Consider the following 25682-nt stretch of genomic DNA (forward strand, 5'->3'; position numbering starts at 1 on the left):
GGCCCTAGTACTCACTCAGCTTTGCATAGCTTCTGCCAAGCTTCATGAAATTTCACAGGGTCCTCGGTTTCAGTGATCTTCTCCAGATCAATGGAGTCTATGTACTAAAAAACATCCAACAGATAAAAAGAGTATTTAAGAAAAATAAACACTCAAAAACACTACAGCCATCTAATACTATGACACATTATTCAATAATTACTTATTATGCAAACACTGTACTAGGCACTAGGGATAGAAAAACAGTCTCTGTTTTGCAGCTCTTATAATCTTTCAGAAAGATTACAAAACCAGATAAACAGGCATCCACACTATACTGTGATAATGGCTATGAAAGACAAAGAAGAGAACGATGCAGAAGTAACTTGGGGTCAACTGCGTGGGGTGGCACGTGCCTGTAGCCCCAGCTACTCAGGAAGCTGAGGTGGGAGGATCCTTTGAGCCTGGGAGGTCCAGGCTGCAATGATCCCTGATCGTGACACTGCATTCCAGCCTGAGTGACAAAGTGAGACCCTGTCTCAAAAAAAAAAATAAAAAAAAAAAACAACTAGGAGGTCACTAGAACTGAACACTGGAGGAAAGACAGGAAGGATCGACGTCAAGGAAGAGCTCTGGGGAGGTGATGTTCAAGAAGCCAGCCGAGAGGAGAGCAGAAGCAAGATAAGCACGTGTGTGATGGGAGGCAGCAGGAGACAAAGAGAGGAGGGGAGAAGGGTATGAAATCTCCAGCAGGCCGGGCGCATTGGCTCACGCCTGTAATCCCAGCACTTTGGGAGGCCAAGGTGGGCAGATCATCTGAGGTTAGGAATTCAAGACCGGCCTGGCCAACGTGGCAAAACCCCGTCTCTACTAAAAATATAAAATTTAGCCAGGCATGGTGGCGGGTGCCTGTAATCTCAGCTACTCGGGAGGCTGAGGCAGAAGAATCACGTGAACCCAGGAGGCAGAGGTTGCAGTGAGCTTAGATTGTGCCACTGCACTCAAGCCTGGGCAACAGAGTGAGACTCCGTCTCAAAAAATAAAAAAGAAAAAAAAAAAAAGAAATCTCCAGCAAAGGAACCACTTATATGAAACCTCAGAGGAAAAAGAGAGAAAGTGGTAGCCACTCTGGGACCCTCAAAAAAAGCCCCACCCAGCGAGAGGACAGACCTGATTGGTTGGAGGAAGGCAAGGGACGAGGCTGAGAAGCCATGACACAGAGTTGACACTTGAAGCCACTTGCAATGGTTTGAATGTCTGTGTTCCCCCAAAATTCCTATGTTGAAATCCCAACTCCCAAAGGAATGGTATCAGGAGGTGGGTGGGGTCTTTGAGAGATGATTAGGTCAAGAAGGCAGAGCATACAGGAATAGGATTAGTGCCCCTATAAAAGAGGCCCCATAGACCTCCCTCACCCCTTCCACACATGGGGATATAACCAGAGGTTGGTCCTCTGCACCCAGAAGAGGGCCCTCACCAGAACCCGGCCACATGCTGGCACCCTAATCTTGGACTTCCAGCCTCCAGAACTGTGAGAGAGAAATGGCAGTTGTTTGTAAACCACCTGGTCTATGGTACTTTGTTACAGCAGCCTGAACAGACTGAGACACCACTGAAAGATCTTAAGTAAAGGGATGACAGGAACAGAGAGAACCGAGAAAGATTTTACAAAGATCACTCTGGTAGAGTGTGGCAAAGGCAGGGAAGACTGGAAGCTGAAAACCAGCCCGGAAGCCGCTGCAGCTGCAGCAAACCAGGAGAGATAGACAGATGCAGCCCAACCTTAGAAGGAAGATGACAAGGCCACGATTCAAATAGTACTTAGGAGAAGCTAATGTCAATGAATCCTATCAGATGAAGCATCATGTGCACCAATTCTTATGTATATAACAGTCTCTCTCTATCTATATTAGTTTAGTATTTCTTCTGTAAAAACGACTCTCCTGGCCAAGCGCAGTGGCTCACGTCTATAATCCCAGCACTTTGGGAGGCTGAGGCAGGTGGATCACTTAAGGCCAGGAGTTTAAGACCAGCCTGGCCAACATGGCAAAACCCTGTCTCTGCTAAAAATACAAAAATTAGGTGTGGTGGCAGGCACCTGTAATCCCAGCTACTCGGGAGGCTAAGGCACAAGAATTGCTTGAACCCAGGAGGCGCAGGTTGCAGTGAGCCAAGATCATACCACTGCACTCCACCCTGGGAGACAGAGTGAGATCCTGTCTCAAAAAAAAAAAAAAAGAAAAAAAAAAAAAGACTATCCAAATAAACTTTAATATACAAATTTTTAAAGGCTTTATAAAATGTATATGTCATGGCAATTTTTCCACTGCCATTCTCTTTTTTTATATAACGGGGCAGGCGACTTGGAGGGGTGGGAGGAATGGGAAGTAAACTATTCCTTAGAAAGCCAAAAATAAAAAGTGATTAGGGGCTGGGCGTGGTGGCTCACGCCTGTAATCCTAGCACTTTAGGAGGCCAAGGCAGGAGGAATTGCTTGAGGAGTTGGAGACCAGCCTGGGCAACATAGCGAGACCCCGTCTCTATAAAAATTAAAAAATAGGCCAGGCACAATGGCTCACGCCTGTAATCCCAACACTTTGGGAGGCCAAGGCAGGTGGATCACCTGAGGTCAGGAGTTCGAGACCAGCCTGGCCAACATGAAGAAACTCCGTCTCTACTAAAAATACAAAAATTAGCTGGGTGTGGTGGTGCACGCCTGTAATCCCAGCTATTTGGGTGGCTGAGGCAGGAGAATCACTTGAACCCAGAAGGCAGAGGTTGCGGTGAGCAGAGATGGCACCACTGTACTCCAGCCTGGGCAACAAGAGCAAAACTCCGTCTAAAAAATAATTAATTAAAAAATAATAAAATAAAATTTTTAAAAAGTGATTAGGAAAGAAGGAGGCTAAAAAGAGGAGAGAGAAACAGTAGCTAGTTCTCCTAAGCTGGTGTCAAAGTGGAAGCCATTAAATTTCTTTAACATATAAATGGATCTTTTTACTCGTTATACAAAGTTTTTGCCATTTAAGTCAAGATGATAAGACTTGCTTAAACAATAATATACTCATATTGAATATCATTAAATATAAATGTGAGACAGATATATAAATATACGTATCCAACTGGTAACGTGGGATTTCAGGGAGGAGGAATCTGCTTTTTGCATTTTAGATTTATGCTTTATTTTGTTTTGTTTTGTTTTTTGGAGACAGGGTCTCAATCTGTCACCCAGGCTGGAGTGCAGTGGTGCAATTATAGCTCACCGCAGTATCAAACTCCTGGGCTCAAGTGATCTTCCTGCCTCAGCCTCCCAATTAGCTGAGGCTACAGGTGCATGCCACCACACTCGGCTAACTTTTTAAGTTTTTTATAGAGATGAGGTCTCCCATTGTTGCCCAGGCTGGTCTTCAACTCCTGAGCTCAAGCAATCCACCTGGCTCAGCCTCCCAAAGGGCTGGGATTACAGGCATGAACTACTTCGCCTGGCTTATGCTTTGTTTAAATGTTTTACTCTAAATATGTACTACTTCCGTTCTTATATGGAAGAATATACTCAAGCTATATAAGATAACTACACCTCTGTTATTGCACAATACTGAGTTTCCAAAACAAATAATCACTGTTTGCTAGCTATCATTCCACCAAGTTAGAGAGGGGAATATAGTATTTTAAAAATCTAGATTCCATTCCAATGCTAAAGGGAAAAAATGTCCTATTATTTTCTTGTTAGGCAATTACGACGTACTTAAATGAGCATGACAAGCATGCTCATTCATCTGAATGTGCAAAGCCTAATTTCAGAAATGTGCCTTAAACCTACATGTAGAAAACAGCTTACACAGGCCAGGCGCAGTGGCTCATGCCAGTAATCCCAGCACTTTGAGAGGCCAAGACGGGCAGATCACCTGAGATCAGGAGTTCAAGACCAGCCTGGCCAACGTGGTGAAACCCCGTCTCTATTAAAAATACAAAAATTAGCTGGGCCCGGTGGCGGGAGCCTGTAATCCCAGATAGGAGGCTGAGGCACAAGAATTGCTGGAACGGTGAAGACAGAGGTTGCAGTGGGCCGAGATCATGCCACTGCACTCCAGCCTGGGCGGCAGAGGGAGACTCTGTCTCAAAAAAGGAAAAAAGAAAACCATTTACACAGCAAGCCTGGCTGCTGCCCTTGAAAAGGCCTGCTACAAGATTGAGCCTTGACTGGCTTCTGGAAACTCTGATTTTGGGAGGGTTCCCATCATTCCAAGAACTGATAGGAGGAGAAGCTCACTGTACTGAAAGTGTCTGTACAGACAACATGATTTCTGCTGCATGCTTTCCTTCTGGGAGGCTGGCATTTTGGAAGTGCTAAGCAGAGGGTGCCTATGTGACCAGCCCCAGTAAAAACCTTGGGCTTCAAGTCTTCAATGAGCTTCCTTAGTAGATGGCAGTTTGCATGTATTACCACAACTCGCTGGACTCTACCAGGGGAGGGCACTTAGAAGCTTGCACCTGGTTACCCCCAGACTTCACCCTGCACGACTTTTCCCTGGCTGATTTTGCTTTGCATTGTCTGGCTATAATAAATCTTAGCTATGAGTATAACTATATGATGAGTCCTGTGAGTTCTTCTGGTGAATCATAAGTCCTGGAGGTGATCTCAGGGACCCTTTAACAAAATTTGCCCCTCTGGAACATGTGCTATTGGCATGAATTACTGAGATAGCCAAAAGACCAGGCCAGGACTCACCATCAGATTCAACTTGTGGTTGATGGCCAGGGCTGAGTGTTCCAGGGCTTTGAACACAGAGGTGTAGCAGTCTCTGAGCTTGGTGTATTTGCCAACCAGGGCTATGGAGCATATTTTCTGTAACCTTTCATACCTGGGAAAGAAAACAAACTCAAAGGTTATATGCACATAACAGAACATCACAAACAGAACAATGGCAGCTGCTGTTCTTACTCCAAGGCACTTTTTAAAACCTTAGGAGCAGCTGTAGTCCTAGCTACTCAGGAGGCTGAGGCGAGAGAATCACTTAAGCCCAGGAGTTTGAGACCAGGCTGGGCAACATAGTTAGATCCCGTCTCTACAAAAAAATACAAAAATTAGCCAGGCGTGGTGGGGCATGCCTATAGTCCCAGCTACTCAGGAGGCTGAGGTTGGAGGATCACTTGAGCCCAGGAGATCAAGGCTGCAGTGAGCTATGATCACACCACTGCACTCCAGCCTGGGCGACACAGTGAGACATTATCTCATAAAACAAAAACAGAAATCCCAACGTTGTTTTACATAAGCAGGTACAGATAAAAATTCAAGTATATCAGAGAAAAAGTTAAAAGCATTAAAAGTAAAAATTGAAAAGCTATCCCAATCTCATAAACATGAGCTATTCTTACATTGGTTAATAAGGTGACATTGTATCAGAAAATGCATTCTGCGTGTCAATAGGAAACATTCCAATATTAACTTTGTAAGGCGACATTGTGTAAGAAAATGCATTCAAAGTGTCTACATTTAAAATGGTTACATTCCCAGCTGACCCACAAAAGTCTGGTTATTCATGGCATGCCTGAAGAATGGTGCTGAGAGAACGATTTAAAATATTACTAGCCATTTAGATCATTTTTATGAGAAAAATTCCATTCTACAGAAGACACTCAATCACATTTTACCATCAGAGACACAATTTTTAGTGTTGCTTTTGTCAGGAAATGTGTTCAAAGAACATGAAAAATATCTGGTTTGGTATTAGGTATGTGGAAATGTCATCTTGGGGCTGAAGATGTTTTAGGGCTTTGAAGCAAACCCTTCCCCAAATACCTTAGAAAAATGTTACCATGATGATGAATATCCCTCCTCAATATCAACATCTGCAAAGAGTGGCTGGGCACGGTGGCCCACACCTGTAATCCCAGCACTCTGAGAGGCCGAGGCAGGTGGATCACCTGAGGTCAGGAGTTCGAGACCAGCCTGGCCAACATGGTGAAACCTCGTCTCTACTAAAAATACAAAAATTAGCTGGGCGTGGTGGTACGCACCTGTAATCCCAGCTACTTAGGAGGCTGAGGCAGGAGAATTACTTGAACCCAGGAGGCGGAGGTTGCAGTGAGCTGAGATCGCACGACTGCCCTCCAGCCTAGCCCACAGAGCGAGACTCTGTCTCCAAAAAAAAAAACAAAAACAAAAAGAACACATATCTGTAAAGAGTACAAGAGAAACTTGATCACAAACAGGCTATGTGTAGGAATAATGCACAAGAAGCTAAGAAATCAAAACTGACATGGAAGGTAACTTTCTAGAAAGGTGACTAAAATAGCTGAGACAAGACTGCTAACCCTTGAACTCACTACTTTATTTTATGTTGCTCTGGAGGTTCCATAGTCTCACACCACTTCTCCGTAAAGTATGCAGGTAACAGGCCGGGCGTGGTGGCTCACGCCTGTAATCCCAACACTTTGGAAGGCCAAGGCAGGCGGATCACTTGAGATCAGGAGTTCCAGACCAGCCTGGCCAACATGGTGAAACCTTGTCTCTACTAAAAATACAAAAATTAGGCTGGCATGGTGGTGCATGCCTGTAGTTCCAGCTACTCAGGAGACTGAGGAAGGAGAATCACTTGAATCCAGGAGGCGGGGGTTGCAGTGAGCCGAGATCACGCCACTGCACTCCAGCCTGGGCGAGAGAGCCAGACTTCGTCTCCAAAAAAAAAAAAAAGGATGCAGGTAACAGAAAGCAGGATGACAGCACACCAAGTAGCAGAGATGAAGTCAGAGGCAGGCAGGCACAGCCGCATTTGGGCACAGCAGATTTGGCTTCATCCCCTTCTCCCTCCTCCATAGACGGAAGAGACAACATCAGCTCTGCCCCCGGAAGGAAGCAGCACTGGGGTCAGTATCACAGGTTCCTCCTTCGGCTCACTCACAGCTGGTCTTCCCAGGGGAGGAGTCACTGGGCAGCAAGTGGTACAGGTGAGTCCACTGGGTCACACCTACCAGGGAGCTCTCATTCCCCCTTGGACCTGTACTTCCGAGAGCAACCAAGGTCTCCCTCATGTGCCCCAGTCAGCCATCAGCCATCACCGAATGTGAGGCAAGCATCTGATACTACTTCAAGCTGCTGTGGGAGGGGGAGGGGAGTCCTCTTTGCAGGGCCACCCCCAAGAGTCGGGTCTCAAGAGAGATGAAGAGGGCCGGGTGTGGTGGCTCATGCCTGTAATCCCAGCAATTTGGGAGGCCAAGGTGGGCGGATCATGAGGTCAGGAGATCAAGATTGTCCTGGCTAACACGGTGAAACCCCATCTCTACTAAAAAAATACAAAAAAAAAAATTAGCAGGGCATGGTGGCGGGCACCTGTAGTCCCAGCTACTCGGGAGGCTGAGGCAGGAGAATGGCATGAACCCAGGAGGCAGAGCTTGCAGTGAGCCGAGATCGCGCCACTGCACTCCAGCCTGGGCGACACAACGAGACTCTGTCTCAAAAAAAAAAAAAAAAAAAAGACAATGAAGTGGAGGAGGTGGAGAATTGTGCCCACCTTGACTTCGGGTCCCAGGCAAGCTGTCCCTGTTTAATCAGGGACCCCTGGCCTCTGAGCAGCACTGGGCCTCCATGATAGAGGCTGTTCCTTTGGCCTCCATTTGGCTCCTTGCACCTCTCTACAGGCTATACTGAGAGGACCAAAGCTAAAGAATGGACACTCTGCATCAATTAACAATGTCACCACCAATGTGATGCAGAGGGAGGCCCAGTGCTACAGAGGCACCCATGCACAATATCTCCTTGCTTGAAAATTGTCAACAATTTATTGTGCATTCTTAAATAAATAAAAGAGTATACTTGGATTGTTTATATCACAAAGAAAGGATAAAGGCTTGAGGTGATGGATACTCCATTTACCATGATGTGATTATAACGCATTATATGCCTGTACCAAATATCTCATGTACCCCACAAATATATACACCTACTATGTACCCATAAAAATTAAAAATAAAAAAGGCTGTAGTGAGTTGAATGGTGGCCCCCCAAAGAAATTTGTCCCCAAAACCTGTGAATGTGACCTTGTTTGGAAAAAGGGTCTTTGCAGACATAAGTAAGGCTCTCCAGATGAGATCATCCTGGGCAACAGGATGTAAGGGCCTGCCTTACATCCAATGACAAGCATCCTTACAAAAGAAGAGAAGGGAAGAAGACACAAGTGAGAAGGTAATGTGAAGATGGAGGCCCGGAGGCCAAAGGCTGGGCATGGTGGCTCATGCCTTTAATCCCAACACATTAGGAGGCTAAAGCAGGTGGATTGCTTGAGCTCAGGAGTTTGAGACCAGGCTGGGCAACATGGTGAAACCCTGTCTCTATAAAAAACACAAAAATTAGCCAAGCATGGTGGCATGCACCTATAGTCCCAGCTACCTGGGAGGCTGAGGCAGGAGGATCACTTGAGCCCAGAAGTTCAAGGTTGCATTAAGCCCTGGTTGCACCACTGCACTCCAGCCTGGGTGACAGAGTGAAACTCCGTCTCAAAAAAAAAAAAAAGGAAATAAAAGATGGAGGACACGATTGGAGTGATGCGGCCACAAGCCAAGGAACACCACTGATTGCTGGCAGCCACCAGAAGCCAAGAGAAGGGGTGTGGCAGAGAATCTCCTGCAGAGCTTCTAGAAGGAACCAACCCTGTGGATGCATTGATTTTGCACTTCTGACCTCCAGGACTGTGAGAGAATAAATTCCTGTTGTGTTTTTTTAAGCTGCCCAGTTAGTGGTCATTGTTATGGCAGCCTCCAGGAAGCTAATACAAAGACCAAACATGTGGCTTTAAAAAGCACAGAAGCGCCAGGCACATGGCTCATTCCTGTAATCCCAACACTCTGGGAGGCCGAGGCAGGAAGATCACTTGAGCAAGATGGCAAAACCCCGTCTCTACTAAAAATACAAAAATTAGTTGGGCGTGGTGGAGCGCACCTGTGGTCCCAGCTACTGGGGATGCTGAGGCGGGAGGATCGCTTGAGCCCAGGAGATCGAGGCTGCAGTGAGCTGAGATTGCACCACTGCACTCCAGCCTGGGCAACAGAGCAACACCCTGTGTCAAAAAAAAAAAAAGAAAAGAAAAGAAAAAGAAAAAAAAAAAGCACAAATGCATAGAGTATAATTTAGAGCTATTTCCAATAAAAAGAGTTAAAATATTAAAACTTCTAGTGCTTAAAGTGTATCAGCCCCAGGCTACTTAGAAAATTCCTATGAAATGACTGGCACTTTAAGCACTCTAGAGAGCAAGGGTTTCAGAGAATCTAAGCTCAGAAACTGCTCTTCCTTCCTGATTCCACTTGCCCCAGAAAATCTAAAGCATTTTTTAAAATTGTAAATGAAAGAGCAAGAGAGCCTCAATCTGATTAGTCATCTACCAAGGGTCAGTAATTTTGTCACCATCATTTTAATTATGGTTACCAACATCAGCAACCGATACTTATTATAGTACGTGACTCAATGTTAAGTCTTTAAGGTTTCCTCTCACAATTGCCACTAGGTAGGCACTGGTATCCCCTTATTACATACAGAAGGGAAAACAAGCCTAGAGAGGTTAAGTAATCACCCAAACTCACACACCTGGTAAGAGAAGAAGCCAGGATCTGAGTCCAGAACCTACATATGTAACAGCTGCACCTACTGGCGCTCACCTAAGCTGCCCAAGAAGTCCCATCTCAACTACATTTAGTAAAAGAAAACAGGGCCGGGCACGGTGGCTCACACCTGTAATCCCAGCACTTTGGGAGGCCTAGGCAGGTGAATCGCCTGAGGTCAGAAGTTCGAGACCAGCCTGGCAAACATGGTGAAACCCCGTCTCTACTAAAAATACAAAAAATTAGCTGGGCATGGTGGCGGGCGCCTGTAATCCCAGCTACTCAGGAGGCTGAGGCAAGAGAATGGCGTGAACCCGGGAGGGAGAGGTTGTAGTGAGCTGAGATCGCACCACTGCACTCCAGCCTGGGCAACACAGTGATACTCCATCTCAAAAAAAAAAAAGAAAACAAGTGATAGGGACTTAATTTCCCTTTTTTTTTTTTAAGATACAGGGTCTCGCTATGTTGCTCAGGCTGGCCTCCAACTCCTGGGCTCAAGTGATCCTCTCACCTCAGCCTCCCAAGTAGCTGAGACTACAGGTAAGTGCCACTGCATACAGCTTAATTTTCATATAACTTCAAATTAGAGAAACTTTGCTTAAAATAATATGGTTGTCTGAAAGTTAGAATCCATCAGGAGTTTTAATAATTATGCTGAACAGTTAATGAATGCAGGATGAAACAAAAATTAGCATAGCCAAAAGTTCCCATCCAAAATGATTTTCTTTAGGAAAAGTTAGCCAAATCTTAAAAACAAGCAAAACAAAACAAAAAACCTGCGACGTTTAAAACTGTTTAAGGCCAGGCATGGTGGCTCATGCCTATAATCCCAGCACTTTGGGAGGCCAAGGTGGGCAGATCGCTTGAGCCCAGGAGTTCAAGACCAGCGTGGGTAACATAGAAAAATCCCGTCTCTACAAAAAATATATATATATATTAGCCGGGTGTGGTGGTATGTGCCTCTAGTCTCAGCTACTCAGGAGGCTGAAGTGGGAGGATGACTTGAGCCCAGGAGGTGGAGGTTGCAGTGAGCCAAGATCGTGCCACTGCACTCCAGCCTGGGTGACAGAGCGAGACTCTCAAAAAAGAAAAAAAAAAAAAACATTTAAAATATTCAGAAACTAAAAAATGAACTAGTAAATAAGTCAAATAAATCAAAATCCTTCCAGAGTTAAAAAAACATTCCTTCCAGAATTCGAATTCCTTTAATTCACTTTGGTTTACGTATAACAAAATCAAAGGCTCCAGAAATCTTCAAATAATACAGCAAAGCACCGTAACAGTATGCTCCATCTTTAGACGTATCCAGACCAAAATGTGCACATGCAAAATGTCAAATACACATGCTTACCCTTTCAAGTAGGTCTTAATTCTACCCCCAAACTCAAAAATTATTAAAGATTATACAAGTAATTCCTTTCGCTTACCTGTCAGCCATATTTCTCCACTTAAAAAGCAAATTACTTGCAGAATCACCAACGGGCAGATGCAATCTCTCCTTAAAATATTTCACAATGCCTTGTTCCTCCAAAAGCACAGGAACTCGGTATGTGGAAGAAACATCATGGATACATATGACCTAAGTGATGATGAGAAATCACCATACTTAGATGGATCTACTCAAATATGCCACCATAAGAATGAGACAAAATTCAGCAGAGACTGGCAGTTTATTTACACTGATATAACACACACACACACACACACGCACGCACACACAAAAACTCAGCAACCAAAGCTAGCATCAGAATTTGCACAAGGTTAGCTTCATTTAATTAGAAAACTAATCCCAGCACTATGGGAGGCCGAGGCGGGCAGATCACCTGAAGTCAGGAGTTCGAGACTAGCCTGACCAACATGTGAAACCCTACCTGTATTAAAAATACAAAAATTAGCTGGGCGTGGCGACATGCACCTATAATCCCAGCAATTCAAGGGGCTGACGCAGGAGAATCATTGGAACCCAGGAGGCAGAGGTTGCAGTGAGTCGAGATCGCACCATTGCATACCAGCCTGGGCGACAGAGCAAGACTCTATCTCAAAAAAAAAAAGAAGTGTACACAGAACGATTGGACAGGTCAGGTGTGGTGGCTCAAGCCTGTAATTCCAGCACTTTTGGAGGCTGAGGCAGGCGGATCATCTGAGGTCAGGAGTTCAAGACCAGCCTGGCCAACATGGTGAAACCCCATCTCTACTAAAAATACAAAAATTAGCCAGGCATGGTGACACACACCTATAATCCCAGCTACTCAGGAGGCTGAGGCAGGAGAATCGCTTGAACCCAGGAGGCACAGGTTGCACTGAGCCGAGAGTGCACCACTGCATTCCAGCCTGGGTGACAATAGTGAAACTCTGTCTCAAAAAAAAAAAAAAAAAAAAAGATTGGACGCAAACAAAATGGCATGACAACATACCAACATACAGATGCAGAAGTGTCCCTTCAATCTGCCAACACATTTTTCAAAGTAGTTCAGACTTCGGCAATGACTCTGAGGCATCAGGCAGGGGGCTCTCCATCAGACTATTTTCCAAGATGCCAAAATTCAATTTGATCGTTTTTAGACTTCAGAGAACCCAGAGTTATAATCTGAAGAAAAGATTTCTGCCAAACCTCACCCTTTTCCTGAGCGCCATTTATATCACTCTCTTTAAACTATAGGCAACTCCAATCCCTTATACCCAAGCCTTATTGGAATCAAGAGACAGAGATAAGAGAAGGAAAGAAAAAAGAAAAGCGAATTATCAGAATACCAAGGTGGAAAGCCCTACAGAGCAGAGAACCTAAGCCCAAATCACAGTACAGTTTCTGTACCAATGAAGTCAACTGAGCCCACTGATGGAGTCAGAAGAGCTAGTGCGAATGTCAACGTGCTCGTGTGTTTGGGGTGACTTAAGCTGCCACAGGTAGAGAGGAGAAATGAGTGAAAGCAGTAAGTGTTACAGAAGGAAACACAAGATAAAGAGATGATAAGAAGGCTTCATGTGGTTCTCTCTCTAGAGGTTTGACTGTGGGTTAAACGCCCACCCTGGTACTGGGCACGGTGGCTCACGCCTGTAATCCCAGCACTATGGGAGGCCAAGGCGGGTGGATCATCTGAGGTCAGGAGTTCGAGACCAGCCTGGCCAACATGGCGAAACCCCATCTCTACTAAAAATACAAAAAAATTTGCCAGGCGTGGTGGCAGGCACCTGTAATCTCAGCTGCTTAGGAGGCTAAAATAAGAGAATTGCTTGAACCTGGGAGGCAGAGGTTGCAGTGAGCTGAGATTGTGCCACTGCACTCCAGCCTGGGTGACAGAGTGACACTCTGTCTCAAGAAAAGAAATAAAGCCCACCCTGGTTTTGTGACATAAGTTGAGTGATCATGCAAAGAAACATGCATCCTATCTCACTTAAGGGTTAGGGAATCATGGTTGGATCAGGGTTCCCCAGTGCTTGCATAAATGCCGTGAAAAGTAATATGATCATTGAAGAGGCACAGAACACTGGCATCAGCAGAAGTGCCTGCCAGACAATAAAATCTAAAGAGCAGCACCAACCTGTTCAGGGTTCACGTGACAAAACATAGAAATCTTCTCCTTCACGGCCATCTCAATGGGCGTTGAACTTCGGCAGACAATCTGTCAAAGCCAGTTATGCTTCAGCAAACAGGATTCACTTTCAGCAGGATGCCACATTCATTTCTTTTTACAAGAAACTTGGCCAAGTATGTACTTGTTCACTTTGGACATTCTACTGGACTATTAGAAATTGGTCTGAGCACTAATATAAGTATAATCAAATTCAGCATAAGTGTATCAGTAAGAACTCGAAACATCGAGACGTCTCTAGTGAACAGAGTCCAGGCTCACAAGTGTTGCTTCATTAACTACAAGAAAAGAGCTAGATCGGGGTTAATAAACTTTTTCTCAAAAGGGCCAAATGGGAAATATTTTAGGTTTGCAGGTCACACAGTCACTGTCCTGATCCTCAATCGAGGTGCAGTGTGAAAGCAGCTACAGACAATATGTAAATGAATGGGTGTGACTGCAATGCCAACAAAACTTTATTTACAAAAACAGGCACGCAAGTTGTGGGCTGTTATTTGTCAACCTCTGACAGAGACTACTGGTGATGACTGGATCACCTGCTATAAGGACACATCACTGTTTAGACTAAAAATAAGAGCAGTGGGCTGGGCGTGATGCAATCGCAGCACTTTAGGAGGCCAAGGCAGGAGGATTGGTTGAACCCAGGAGTGCGAGACCAGCCTGGGTAACATAGCAAAACCCTGTCTCTACAAACACACACACACACACACCACACACAAAAATTAGTGTGCTGTGGTAGCATGCACCTCTAGTATCAGCTACTCAAGAGGCTGAGGTGGGAGAATCACTTCAGCCCAGGAGGCAGAGGTTGCAGTGAGCCAATATCACACCACTGCACTCCAGCCTGGGCGACAGAGCCAGACCCCGTCTCAAAAAGAAAAAAAGAGCAGTGATAACCCATCATAGGGTTATCATTGATAGCAGGGTCACAGGAAAATCCCAAGGTTTCACCTTCATTCTAAAGAATCCAGGAATCATATAAATGACAGGACATCACACTTGCCCAACTATCAATGTGGCCCATCAAATGAGAGCCTAGGGAAGAACAAATTGAAGCAACACTTGAGGCTAAGGGAATAAGCCTTTTCCGGCTCCCAGATAGAAAATCCTCATTGTCATAGGAGCCGTTTGAGAATGAGAAAGGACTTAGATGATGATAAAGATAAAGAAGTGAAGGGCAGCCAGGCATAGTGGCTCTTGGCTGTAATCCCAAGCACTCTGGGAGGCCGAGGCGGGCGGATCACCTGAGGTCAGGAATTCAAGACCAGCCTAGCCAACATGACAAAACTCTGTCTCTACTAAAAATACCAAAATTATCCAGGTGTGGTGGCATATGCCTGTAGTCCAGATACTCTGGAGGCTGAGACAGGAGAATCGCTTGAACCCGGGAGGCAGAGGTTGCAGTGAGCCAAGACTGCACCACTGCACTCCAGCCTGGGTGACAGAGCACGACTCAGTCTCAAATTAAAAAAAAAAAAAAAGAAGTGAAGGGCCTGCTCCCAGAGACCTTCAGGATAGACTTACCCACTGTCCTCAACTCACCAGATCTGGAGACAGGCCTAACCCCCTCAGCGCGCGGACGCTGTTTTGGGTGGGTTTGGTTTTTTGTTCTCCGGTAGCACTGAGCTGAAAAAAAATGGGGTCCCGTCAGCACACTGGACACTAGCTCCTATGGATGATTAATGGTGCCCCACTTTCAAATGCAGGACACATAGAATATTATAGGAAAACTTATCAAAGTTGCTGTCCACATACTTATCTGGAAAGCCCACCTGTGGGACAAGGCTAACGTGGATATTACAGAAATTCTCTCTTTTCGCCTTAAACTGGAATTGTCTAAATGCTTCCACAAACGGCATTCCTTCGATGTCTCCAATGGTGCCTCCCAGCTGGGAATGGAAAACAAACAAAAAAAAGACACAAATGACCACACATCTCCCACAGTACGCAAGCTAATAAAAAGAGTTCTTAATAAACCGAGCATGAGAACTAAAGTTTGATGGTTACACAGAGGTTTATAAATACATTCAAAATCACTAAATTGTGGCTGGGTGTGGCGGCTCACACTTATGATCCCAGCGCTTTGGGAGGCCAAGGCAGGAGGATCACTTGAGCCCAGGAGGTCAAGGCTGCAGTGAGTCGTGATCATGCCACTGCATTCTAGCCTAGATGACAGAGCGAGACCGTTTCTCTGAAAAAATATAAAAATAAAAAATAAAACTTCATAAAAGATTTCTCCACGTGTATACTCTTCAGTAGCCCACTGCTTCATTAAAACTAACAATGAGGCCGGGCGCAGTGGCTCACGCTTGTAATCCCAGCACTTTGGGAGGCCGAGGCGGGTGGATCACAGGTCAGGGGATCGAGACCATCCTGGCCAACGTGGTGAAACCCTGTCTCTACTAAAAATACAAAAATTAGCTGGACGTGGTGGTGCACACCTGTAGTCCCAGCTACTTGGGAGGCTGAGGCAGGAGAATCGCTTGAACCCGCAGAGGTTGCGGTGAGTCGAGATCATGCCATTGCACTCCAGCCTGGGCGACAGAGCGAGACTCCGTCTCAAAAAAACAAAAACAAAAACAAAAACAAAAAACAAAAAACTAGCATCAAATCTCCTTAATGCAGCCAACAAAAGGCTCTCAGGACCTGGCCCTTGCACTGAGTCTCCAATGCCATCTGGTCCCCTCCCCGCTGGCCTCTTGGGTACTCCATGCTCTTCCTTCCTGCTCCTTAAGCCCTCCTACCCTCCTTCTTCATCTACAGCAACCTCTCTTTATCCTCCAGTCCAAGAGAGATGCATCCTCCTTGGAGGGCGGACTCTGACCCCCCACCTAAAGCAGCCTACATCCCACTAGCCCTTGTCACAGCACTGTACCCATCCTAGGAACTCAGCACAAGTTGCCTCTATTTCATTTCCGTCTTTGTTTCCTGGCTCTCTATCCCACTAGACTGTAAGCCCCATGAGGGCATGAGCCCAGTACCCTGCATGCAGCACTGGAGGTTTAGTTTAGTAGTCAGGCCAGGACAGAAAGGTCCTGAAATTCAATATAAGCCCTAAGGAACAGTGTTCTAGTACCTGTTACCAAAATTACAGCAGAACCAAAGCCAGGGCTGGGTGCAGTGGCTCATGCCTGTAATCCCAACACTTTGGGAGGCAGGTGTATCACTTGAGCGCAGGAGTTTGAGACCAGCACGGGCAACAAAGTGAGACCTTGCCTCCACAAAAGCATAAAAAGTAGCTGGGCATGGTGGCACGGCGCCTATGGTCCCAGCCACTCAGGAGGCTGAGGTGGGAGGATCACTTGAGCCTGGAGAAGTCCAGGCTGCAGTGACTCATGATCACACCACTGCACTCCAGCCTAGGGAACAGAGTAAGACACTGTCTCTCTAAAAAACAACAACAACAACAACGAAATGAAAACATCACATGCAATTAGGAACTTGGCAGGGGTGAAGTGAGTGTAAGTATCCACTAAATACAAGGCACCAAAATCTAATTTTTGAAAATCATTTATTTTTTCTAAGGAAAAACAGAGGTCTGCACTTAAACTAAACCGTATGCTTCCATCCTGTGTTTTGATGGGGATTCTCTGGGGGGTCAATAATAGTGAATGCGAAAAGGAGGCCAACTTTAAACATTATCCGCTTCTGCCCTCACGTGGTCAGCAGTGGTACTACATTCTCTCTGCTAATTCAGAAGTTCCCATTACCATACCTCTAGGTCACCATCATTATCGTGTTCAGAAACCTTCAATATTACTATTGGAATAATTTGAAGTTAACTGTTGCCCCAAATAAAAGGGAAAATATCACCCATAACAATACTTTATGCTGAAATGGAAGCAGCAGCAAATTTATGAGATGTGCAAAGTTGTTTTTGCCTTTGTCTTTAATGAGTCTTTTTTTTTCTTTTTTTATTTTTATTTATTTATTTATTTGTTTTTATTTATTTATTTTTTTTTTTAGATGGAGTCTCGCTCTGTCATCCAGGCTGGAATGCAGTGGTGCAATCTCGGCTCACTGCAAGCTCCGCCTCCCGGGTTCACGCCATTCTCCTGCCTCAGCCTCCCCAGTAGCTGGGACTATAGGCGCCCGCCACCACGCCCGGCTAATTTTTTGTATTTTTAGTAGAGACGGGGTTTCACCATGTTAGCCAGGATGGTCTCGATCACCTGACCTCGTGATCCACCTGCCTCAGCCTCCCAAAGTGCTGGGATTACAGGCGTGAGCCACCACGCCCGGCCCTTTTTTAATTTTTTTTAGAGACAGGGTCTCGCTCTGCCACCCAGGCTGGAGTGCAGTGGTGAGATCATGGCTCACTGCGGCCTCCAACTCCTGGGTATAAGTGATCCTCCCGCCTCAGCCTCCCAAGTAGCTGGGACTACAGACCTGCACCACCACACTTGGCTGAGTCTTCTTTTTTGGAAAATAAACAAGAAGAAAGAAAGAAACCTGTTATTCCTTTAAGACAAGCATAAATTATTTCAGGTTCATGCCAAGATAACTTGTACTGATATAAATAAAACCTGTCAGCTCCACTGGTCTGAGAAGTTGAGGTCTCACTCATAAAAATGGCTTTGAAGACATTTCAACAGCTCCTCTATGATTAAAACTAAAAATCAGCTTTGGCAGTCCTTCTTCAAAAGCTTAAATGGTGCACAGACACAACTGTTGAACACAACTTACAATCAACCAAAGAGGATGGTTGACCACTAGTATCCAATAAGCAAATATAAACATCAGGGTTATAACGGAGGAGGGGTTCTGTTTGTCAGTTTCCCTGTTTCCATGAAATTTAAAATCCAGCCAATGAGCTCCTGGAGAGCAGGAGTCAGATCACACTCAACCTCACATCCCTAGCAGCTATCATCAGGGCTAGTACATATTAAGTGCTAAATTAATCATTGTGAAGGCAAACAAGTCAATTCAAGTGTAGAATAAGAAATAAAATTAAAAATTTGCCAGGCATAGTGGTGGTACACCTGTAGTCCCAGCTACTTGGGAGGCTGAGGCAAGATGATTGGTTGAGCCCAGAAGTTTGAGGCTACAGTGGGCTTTGATCGCACCTGTGGATAGCTACTGCACTCCAGCCCGAGGCAACATAGCGAGACCCTATCTATAAAAAATAAATAACCAGTAACTTTATCAGTTCTACTATTAACAAAATGGATCTTCTACATATCATATCTGCTAACACATTGATGACAATAATAATAGCTAACTTATGTTTACTGAGCACTTCCTAAATGCCAGACATTGCAAAGTGCTCTGATACATTGCATTTAATCCCCAAACAATCCTGTTATTATCTTATTATTACAATATTATATTATTACCACATTATTACAAATGAGGATGTTGAAACTGTGAGAATTTTCCAAAAGTCATACAGGCATCTTAATACTAGCTAATAATTTTTAAGCACTTACTATATCTGTGACACCATTCCAAGCACTAAGTGTAGACACTTATTTAATCTTCAAAACAATGAGTTACAAACGAGTTAAATGAGTTAAAGAGGCACAGAGAGGTTGAGCAAATGTGCCCAAGGTCACCCCTTCCTCCCCATAACTGACCTTGCTAGGCTACAAACCCAGACAGTTCGCCTCCAGACTCTTAATCACTGAGCTATATACATGGCTCAGGGGTCACTGCAGAAATACGAACTGAGGCAACCTGACTCTAAGAACCAAATTGGTCATTATTCTGCTCTTTCGCCGGGCAATTAAGCCAACTGACATTTAGAGGAGGATATGGATGTTATTGTCATTCTGCACGTGGAGAGGAAAGGAACAAGGTGAAGGAAGTAAACAAGTGGCAAGTTCAAATACTACTTTTTTTTTTTTTTTTAAATTAAGACAGGGTCTGGCTCCATCACCCAGGCTGAAGTGCTGGTGCAATCACGGCTCTCTGCAGCCTCAACCTCCCGGGCTCAAAAGATCCCCCATCTCAGCTTTTCAAGTAGCTGGGACTACAGGTGCGTACCACCATGCCTAGCTAATCTTTGTAGTTTCTGTAGAGACGGGTTTTCGCCATGTTGCCCAGGCTGTCTCAAACTCATGGGCTCAAGCAATCCTCCCACCCTGGCATCTGAAAATGCCAGAATTGCAGGCATGAGCCACCTCGCACAGCCACTAGGCTTCTTTCTTTAAACAGCTGATACTAATCACTTATCACCTCTACCATCTGACTTCCCTAACCCAGTGTCTCTTTACACTTCCAAAGCACTTCGGAAATACTTTTCAAATAGCATGCACTAGAATGCAGTCTGTTGTGTGTAGACAGGGTTGTCTGCAAGCTCCCCAAGGGCAGAGACTGTGCCCATCCCAGGCCCGGGCACAGAAGAGGCCCTCACATTGACTTTTTCAGCAGCTGATCAGTCTCCACAAGCAGATCACTGCACGTCCACCCAGGAGTATGTGTGATTGTCTAATGCCAATCTTGCCCACTCACTTGTGACCACAAAGATAGAAGCCATCTATGTTGTTTCTTGCTGTGACCCCACCTCCTAGCCCAGTGTCCAGCACTCAGGAGGGCATGTGTAAGTATTTGTCAAATAAATGAAGATCAGATGCTCAAAGACCCAGCAGGGTATAATTTTATAAAGAAAGTTCTATGCTTGCCTCAATAACGCATATTTGGGGCTCTTCCTTATTACCATCCACCGGCACCTTGGCTTGATTCATAACCCACTCCTGGACAGCATCAGTAATGTGAGGGACAACTGTAGAAAGAAGTATTAATACAAAAGTTTATTCCATGCTCATAAGAAAAGAATGTGCTTTAGGCCTCCCCAACCACCTGAAAGTCACCTGGCAAGTTACCCCGACGTATTTTTGGAAAATGAAAAGAAAAAAACGCAACAATTTTAAAAGAATTACAAGTTGTAGAGCGCAGGGACTGTGACATTTTCAGTTCTACTTGGTTTTTTTGGTTTTGTTTTTTGTTTTTTTTAAGATAGAGTCTCACTCTGTCGCCCAGGCTGGAGTGCAGTGGCACGATCTCGGCTCACTGCAATCTCTGCCTCCTGGGTTCAAGCGATTCTCCTGCCTCAGCCTCCCGAATAGCTGGGATTACAGGCATGCGCCATCATGCCCGGCTAATTTTTGTATTTTTAGCAGAGATGGGGTTTCACCATGTTGGTCAGGCTGGTCTCGAACTCCTGACCTCAGGTGATCCACTGGCCTCGGCCTCCCAAAGTGCTGGGATTACAGGCGTGAGCCACCATGCCTGGCCTTCAGTTCTACTTTTGAGCAGCACAAAGATATTCAGCACACAGGGCTCCATAATGTCTGTGGAATATAATACCTTGCACTGTTTTCCCCAGGTAATCACCACGCCTCTCTTTATTGATCACATGCTGATATATCTTCCCCGTGGTGATATTGTTGTCTTTATAAAGATTAATATCCAAAAATCTTTCATAATTTCCAAGGTCTAAATCAACTTCTCCACCATCATTTAAGACGAAGACTTCACCTAGGATTAAAAAGGCAATGGAAAAATCAAAACTTTGCTTCCAGTAGATTTTTCAAAGATGGACATATTTTTGTTAAAAAGCTGGTAAAAGATGTATTTCTAAGCCATATTCTATCACCATCTCCTTTTTGGTGGAGATATTAACAATTCAATTATATCCAAGAAAATGCATCAGAAAATTCTATTTATAGTATTCTATTGTGGTTTTTTTTTTAATCTACTGAAATTCTGTCTTCAATATGTAGCTTTTCCAAACTCAACATATGCCACATAAAAAAGACATGAAAACAGAAATTTTAAAAACAAACAGCATTTTACTTCAAAGCATCAGTATCCTGGACTCTGGAACTGCGATAAGAAACTTTTACTTGATTCTCATCTTGATTAAAGCCATAATTACACAGTAGATGACAAAGCAAGGCCACAGCTAACCCATAAGGCAACGTGGTGAAAGTGAGGGAAAAAGCCTGTGTGTGCCATAAGCTACGTGCACAATGCACTGTCATAAAAGACAGGTGCAGACTTCATCACAAGAGGAGTACCCACTTTAACTACTAGACACCTCTGTAGATCTCTATTGTCACTTCAGGGCATGGACTGAGAGTAGTATGTTTCTAAAGCCACCTTGTAAGAATTGAACCTTTCCCCTATTAAGGGAACTATCATTTATTCCTGCTGTTAGATGTCCACAGGAAAAAAGGTTGATTAACTTACAAATTTAATCAGAAACCTTTTATATCCTAATTTATTTATCCATTCTAAGGTACATAACTGTGGCCTAGAAAATTAATTTTAAGGAAAAAAGCAAATTGATATCACAATACTTTTTTTTCAATTTTTTTTTTTTTTTTTTTTTTGAGACAGAGTTTCGCTGTCAACCAGGCTGGAGTGCAGTGGCGCGATCTCAGCTCACTGCAACCTCCGCCTCCTGGATCCAAGCGATTCTCATGTCTCAGCTTCCCAAGTAGCTGGGATTACAGACATGTACCACCACGCCTGGCTAATCTTTGTATTACTATTATTATTATTTTGAGACAGGGTCTCACTCTATCGCCAGGCTGGAGTACAGTGGTGTGATCTCGGCTCACTGCAACCTCTGACTCCCTGGTTCAAGCAATTCTCCTGCCTCAGCCTCCTGAGTAGCTGGGATTACAAGTGTGCACCACCACGCCCAGCTAATTTCTTTGTATTTTTAGTAGAGACAGGGTTTTACCATGTTGGCCAGGATGGTCTCCATCTCCTGACCTCGTGATCCACCCGCTTCGGCCTCCCAAAATGCTGGGATTACAGGCGTGAGCCACCGCGCCCGGCCTATTATTTTTTTAAACAGAGACAGAGTTTCGCCATGTTTGTCAGGCTGGGTAGAAGAATCGCTTAAACTTGGGAGGCAGAGGTTGCAGTGAGCCGAGGTCGCACCACTGCACTCCAGCCTGGGTGACAGAGTGAGACTCTGTCTCAAAAAAAAAAAAAAAAAAAAAATCATTTAAAAAAAAATCCAAAGAAAATTTGGTGTAACACATGGCATTAGTCAATGGTGCCACACAACAAACAACCCCAAAATCTCTGCAACTTACAAAACATTTATTTATTTTTCTCCCTCATGTTACATGCGGGCTGTGAGTCACTTGTGAGTCTATTCTTTATGTCTTCTCATTCCAGGACCCAGACTGAACGAGAAATCTCTGAAAACCAGCTTGTTCTCATGGTAGAGGGCAGAAGTACAAGACACACTGAGCCAAACCACACAGATGCATTTGACATTTTCTGCTTCAACAAGGCATATGTTAATATTCCCTAACATCCCATAGGACAAAATAAATCACATGGCCAAATAGAGTGACCAACCTGCTTGGTTTGCCCAGGACTAAGAGGGCTCCCAGGACACAGGACTTTCAGTTTTAAAATCAGGAATGTTCCAAACAAACCAGGACAAGTTAACTATCCTACGTGGCCAAACTCCAAGGTCAAAGGGCAGGGAAATGTACTCCACAGAGCGATGGTGGGTGACATTTTGAAGCAAAAATACAATCTACCACAGACTTGAATAAGTCATTCACAAACAAAATCAAAATCAAAGAAATCTAAATTAAAACAATAAGATACCCTCTTTTTGTTTGTTTTATTCTCAGGTTAGTAAAGTTTAAAACAAAATATTCAAGGCCTGGCGCAGTGGCTCATGCCTGTAATCCCACCACTTTGGGAGGCTGAGGTAGGAGGATTGCTTGAGCCCAGGAGGTCGAGACTAGCCTGAGTAAATGGCAAAATCCCAGCTCTATAAAAAAATACATAAATTAGCCAGGTGTGGTGGTGCACATCTGTAATCCCAGCTACCCAGGGGACTGAAGCAGGAGGATCACTTGAGCACAGGAGGTGGCGGTTGCATTGAGCCGAGATCTTGGCCACTGCACTCCAGCCTGGGTGATAGTGTGAGACCCTGTCTCAAAAAACAAAAACAGGAAGACAGCATAGCAACAAGGGACACAAACATTTCTTTTTTTTTTTTTTTTTTTTGAGATGGAGTCTCCCTCTGTCACCCAGGCTGGAGTGCAGTGGCGCAATCTCGGCTCACTGCAAGTTCCGCTTCCCGGGTTCACGCCATTCTCCTGCCTTAGCCTCCCAAGTAGCTGGGACTACAGGCGCCCGCCACCACGCCAGGCTAATTTTTGTATTTTTAGTAGAGACGGGGTTTCACCGTGTTAGCCAGGACGGTCTCGATCTCCTGACCTGGTGATCGCCCGCCTTGGCCTCCCAAAGTGCTGGGATTACAGGCATGAGCCACCGTGCCCGGCAGGACATGAACATTTCTGTTTCTTGATCAGGGGCTGGTTACACAGTGTGTTCATTTAATGAAAATTCATCCAACTGTACACTTATGATTTATGCACTTTTTTGCTTGTATATAAAAAGGTGTTTTTTGGGGTTGGTTTTTTGTTTTTGTTTGTTTTTGTTTTTTTCTTTGAGACAGAGTCTCGCTCTGTCGCCCAGGCTGGAGTGCAATGGCTCGATCTTGGCTCACTGCAACCTCCGCCTGCCAGGTTCAAGTGATTCTCCTGTCTCAGCCTCCTGAGTAGATGGGACTACAGACACGTGCCACCACGCCCAGCTAATGTTTTGTATTTTTAGTAGAGACAGGGTTTCACCATGTTAGCCAGGATGGTCTCGATCTTCTGACCTCGTGATCCACCCGCCTCAGCCTCCCAAAGTGCTGGGATTACAGGCGTGAGCCACCGCACCAGGTCTTATAAAAAGTTTTTTAAAAATAGCATGTAAGGGCTAATGCCATTTTAAAAATAAATCGAATATACTCATACATCAAAATGTCACCATTAATAAGAGTTACTCCAGGCAGTGGGAAATGTTAAGAGAAACACACTACCTTTATGATAAAAATAAAACAGAATCCATAGTGCAAAAGGTACTATGTTTCCAAAAGGGATGATTAATTTGGAATGTCATCAGAGGTATGAACAATGTGTCAATGACCATGAGAAAATTCACATATTCATAGCATACGATCTAGTCACTCTAAATCTGGAACTACATCCTAAAGAAATTACCCAAAATGGAAGAAAGAATGCAGTTGAGCCTAGTGCTATAAGGGGGAAGTGGTTCACTTTCGTACCGTGTTCATAAGGTGAAAAAGTGCCAGCATCGATGTTAATATAGGGGTCGATTTTTATGGCAGTAACTCGGAGTCCACATGATTTTAGAATCGTTCCAATGCTGCTGGCAATGATCCCTTTACCAATGCCTGAGATGACCCCACCCGTGACCAGGATGTACTTCATTGGCAGAATAGTGGCTGGGTGCCAATACCCAGATATAATCTGAAAGGCAATAAAATTATGGATAAGTAAAGAGAAATATTTGAAACTAGTAAAGCAGACAGTGCATTCAACCAGAACTAATTTTGTTTTTTTTTTTTTTTTTTTTAGACATAGTCTCACTGTCACCCAGGCTGGAGTGCAGTGGTACAATCATGACTCACTGTAACCTCTGCTCACTGGGTTCAAGCGATCCTCCCACCTCAGCATCCTAGTAACTGGGACTATAGGTGAGCACCACCACGCCCTGCTAATTTTTGTGGTTTTTTTGTAGAGACGGAGTTTCACCATGTTGCCCACGCTGGTCTCCAACTCCTGAGCTCAAGCAATCCACCTGCCTCAGCCTCCCAAAGTGCTGGGATAACAGGCATGAGCCACCGCACCTAGCTCAGAATATTTTTTTTTTTAAGAGACTGTCTCGCTATGTCACCCAGGCTGGAGTGCAGTGGCATTTTCATAGCTCACTGCAACCTTGAACTTCTGGGCCCAAGCAATCCTCTTGCCTCAGGCTCCAGAGTAGCTGGGACTACAGGCACGTGCCACCTCTCCCAGCTAATTCTTAAAACATTTTTGTAAAGACAGGTTCTTACTATGATGCCCTGGCTGGTCTCAAACTCCTGGGCTCAAGCAATCCTCTTGCCTTGGCCTCCCAAGATGCTGTGATTACAAAAGTGAGCCACCATGCTTCGTCTCACCAAAATTTCAAAAGCACACAGCAGTTTTCTGTCTAAACTAAATACTTGAACTTTTTTAAACAAAGTCTTATCTTCTAGGCTTTTTATTGTTGTCACTATACAGAAAGCTGTGGATACCTTCTGCAAGCAAAGTGCTTAGGTCTGTTGCCCTGGGTTTCCAAAGACCTCAACTCTATCATGCAACAAACTTCATCATGATAAACCAAATTTCTCTAGGATTCACAGGCATGCTAAAATGTTTAAGAGCTCAGACTCCAGTGTCAGACTGATCTGTACAAACTGTACCTGGGCAAGTTCTTTTTTTTTTTTTTTTTGACAGGGTCTCACTCTGTTGCCCAAGCTGGAGTACAGTGACACAGTCTCGGCTCACTGCAACCTCCACCTCCCCGGTCCAAATGATTCTCATGCCTCAGCCTCCCAAGGAGCTGGGATTACAGGCGTGCACCTGTATTTTTGTATTTTTAGTAGAAATGGGATTTCACCATGTTGGCCAGGCTGGTCTCGAACTCCTGGTCTCAAGTGAC

General features: G+C 44.7%; 1 protein-coding gene across 7 annotated transcripts in view; it reads right to left on the reverse strand.

Moving 5' to 3' along the window:
• Positions 1–25682, reverse strand: part of CTPS2 (CTP synthase 2) — a 122149-nt gene that overhangs the window by 87671 nt on the left and 8796 nt on the right. For all 7 annotated transcript variants that reach the window (XM_054544359.2, XM_024240829.3, XM_024240825.3 and 4 more), the window contains exons 2-10: positions 24262–24466; positions 20469–20639; positions 19784–19884; positions 14933–15049; positions 14703–14786; positions 13110–13190; positions 10998–11149; positions 4709–4841; positions 16–104 (exon numbers count right to left, since the gene is read on the reverse strand). In XM_054544359.2, the coding sequence (XP_054400334.1) occupies positions 16–104; positions 4709–4841; positions 10998–11149; positions 13110–13190; positions 14703–14786; positions 14933–15049; positions 19784–19884; positions 20469–20639; positions 24262–24427 (1094 nt within the window). In that variant the 5' untranslated portion in view covers positions 24428–24466. The remainder of the gene's footprint in view (positions 1–15; positions 105–4708; positions 4842–10997; positions 11150–13109; positions 13191–14702; positions 14787–14932; positions 15050–19783; positions 19885–20468; positions 20640–24261; positions 24467–25682) is intronic.

Source organism: Pongo abelii, chromosome X, assembly GCF_028885655.2.
Source record: "Pongo abelii isolate AG06213 chromosome X, NHGRI_mPonAbe1-v2.0_pri, whole genome shotgun sequence".
In the NCBI taxonomy this organism is placed as follows: Eukaryota; Metazoa; Chordata; class Mammalia; order Primates; family Hominidae; genus Pongo; species Pongo abelii.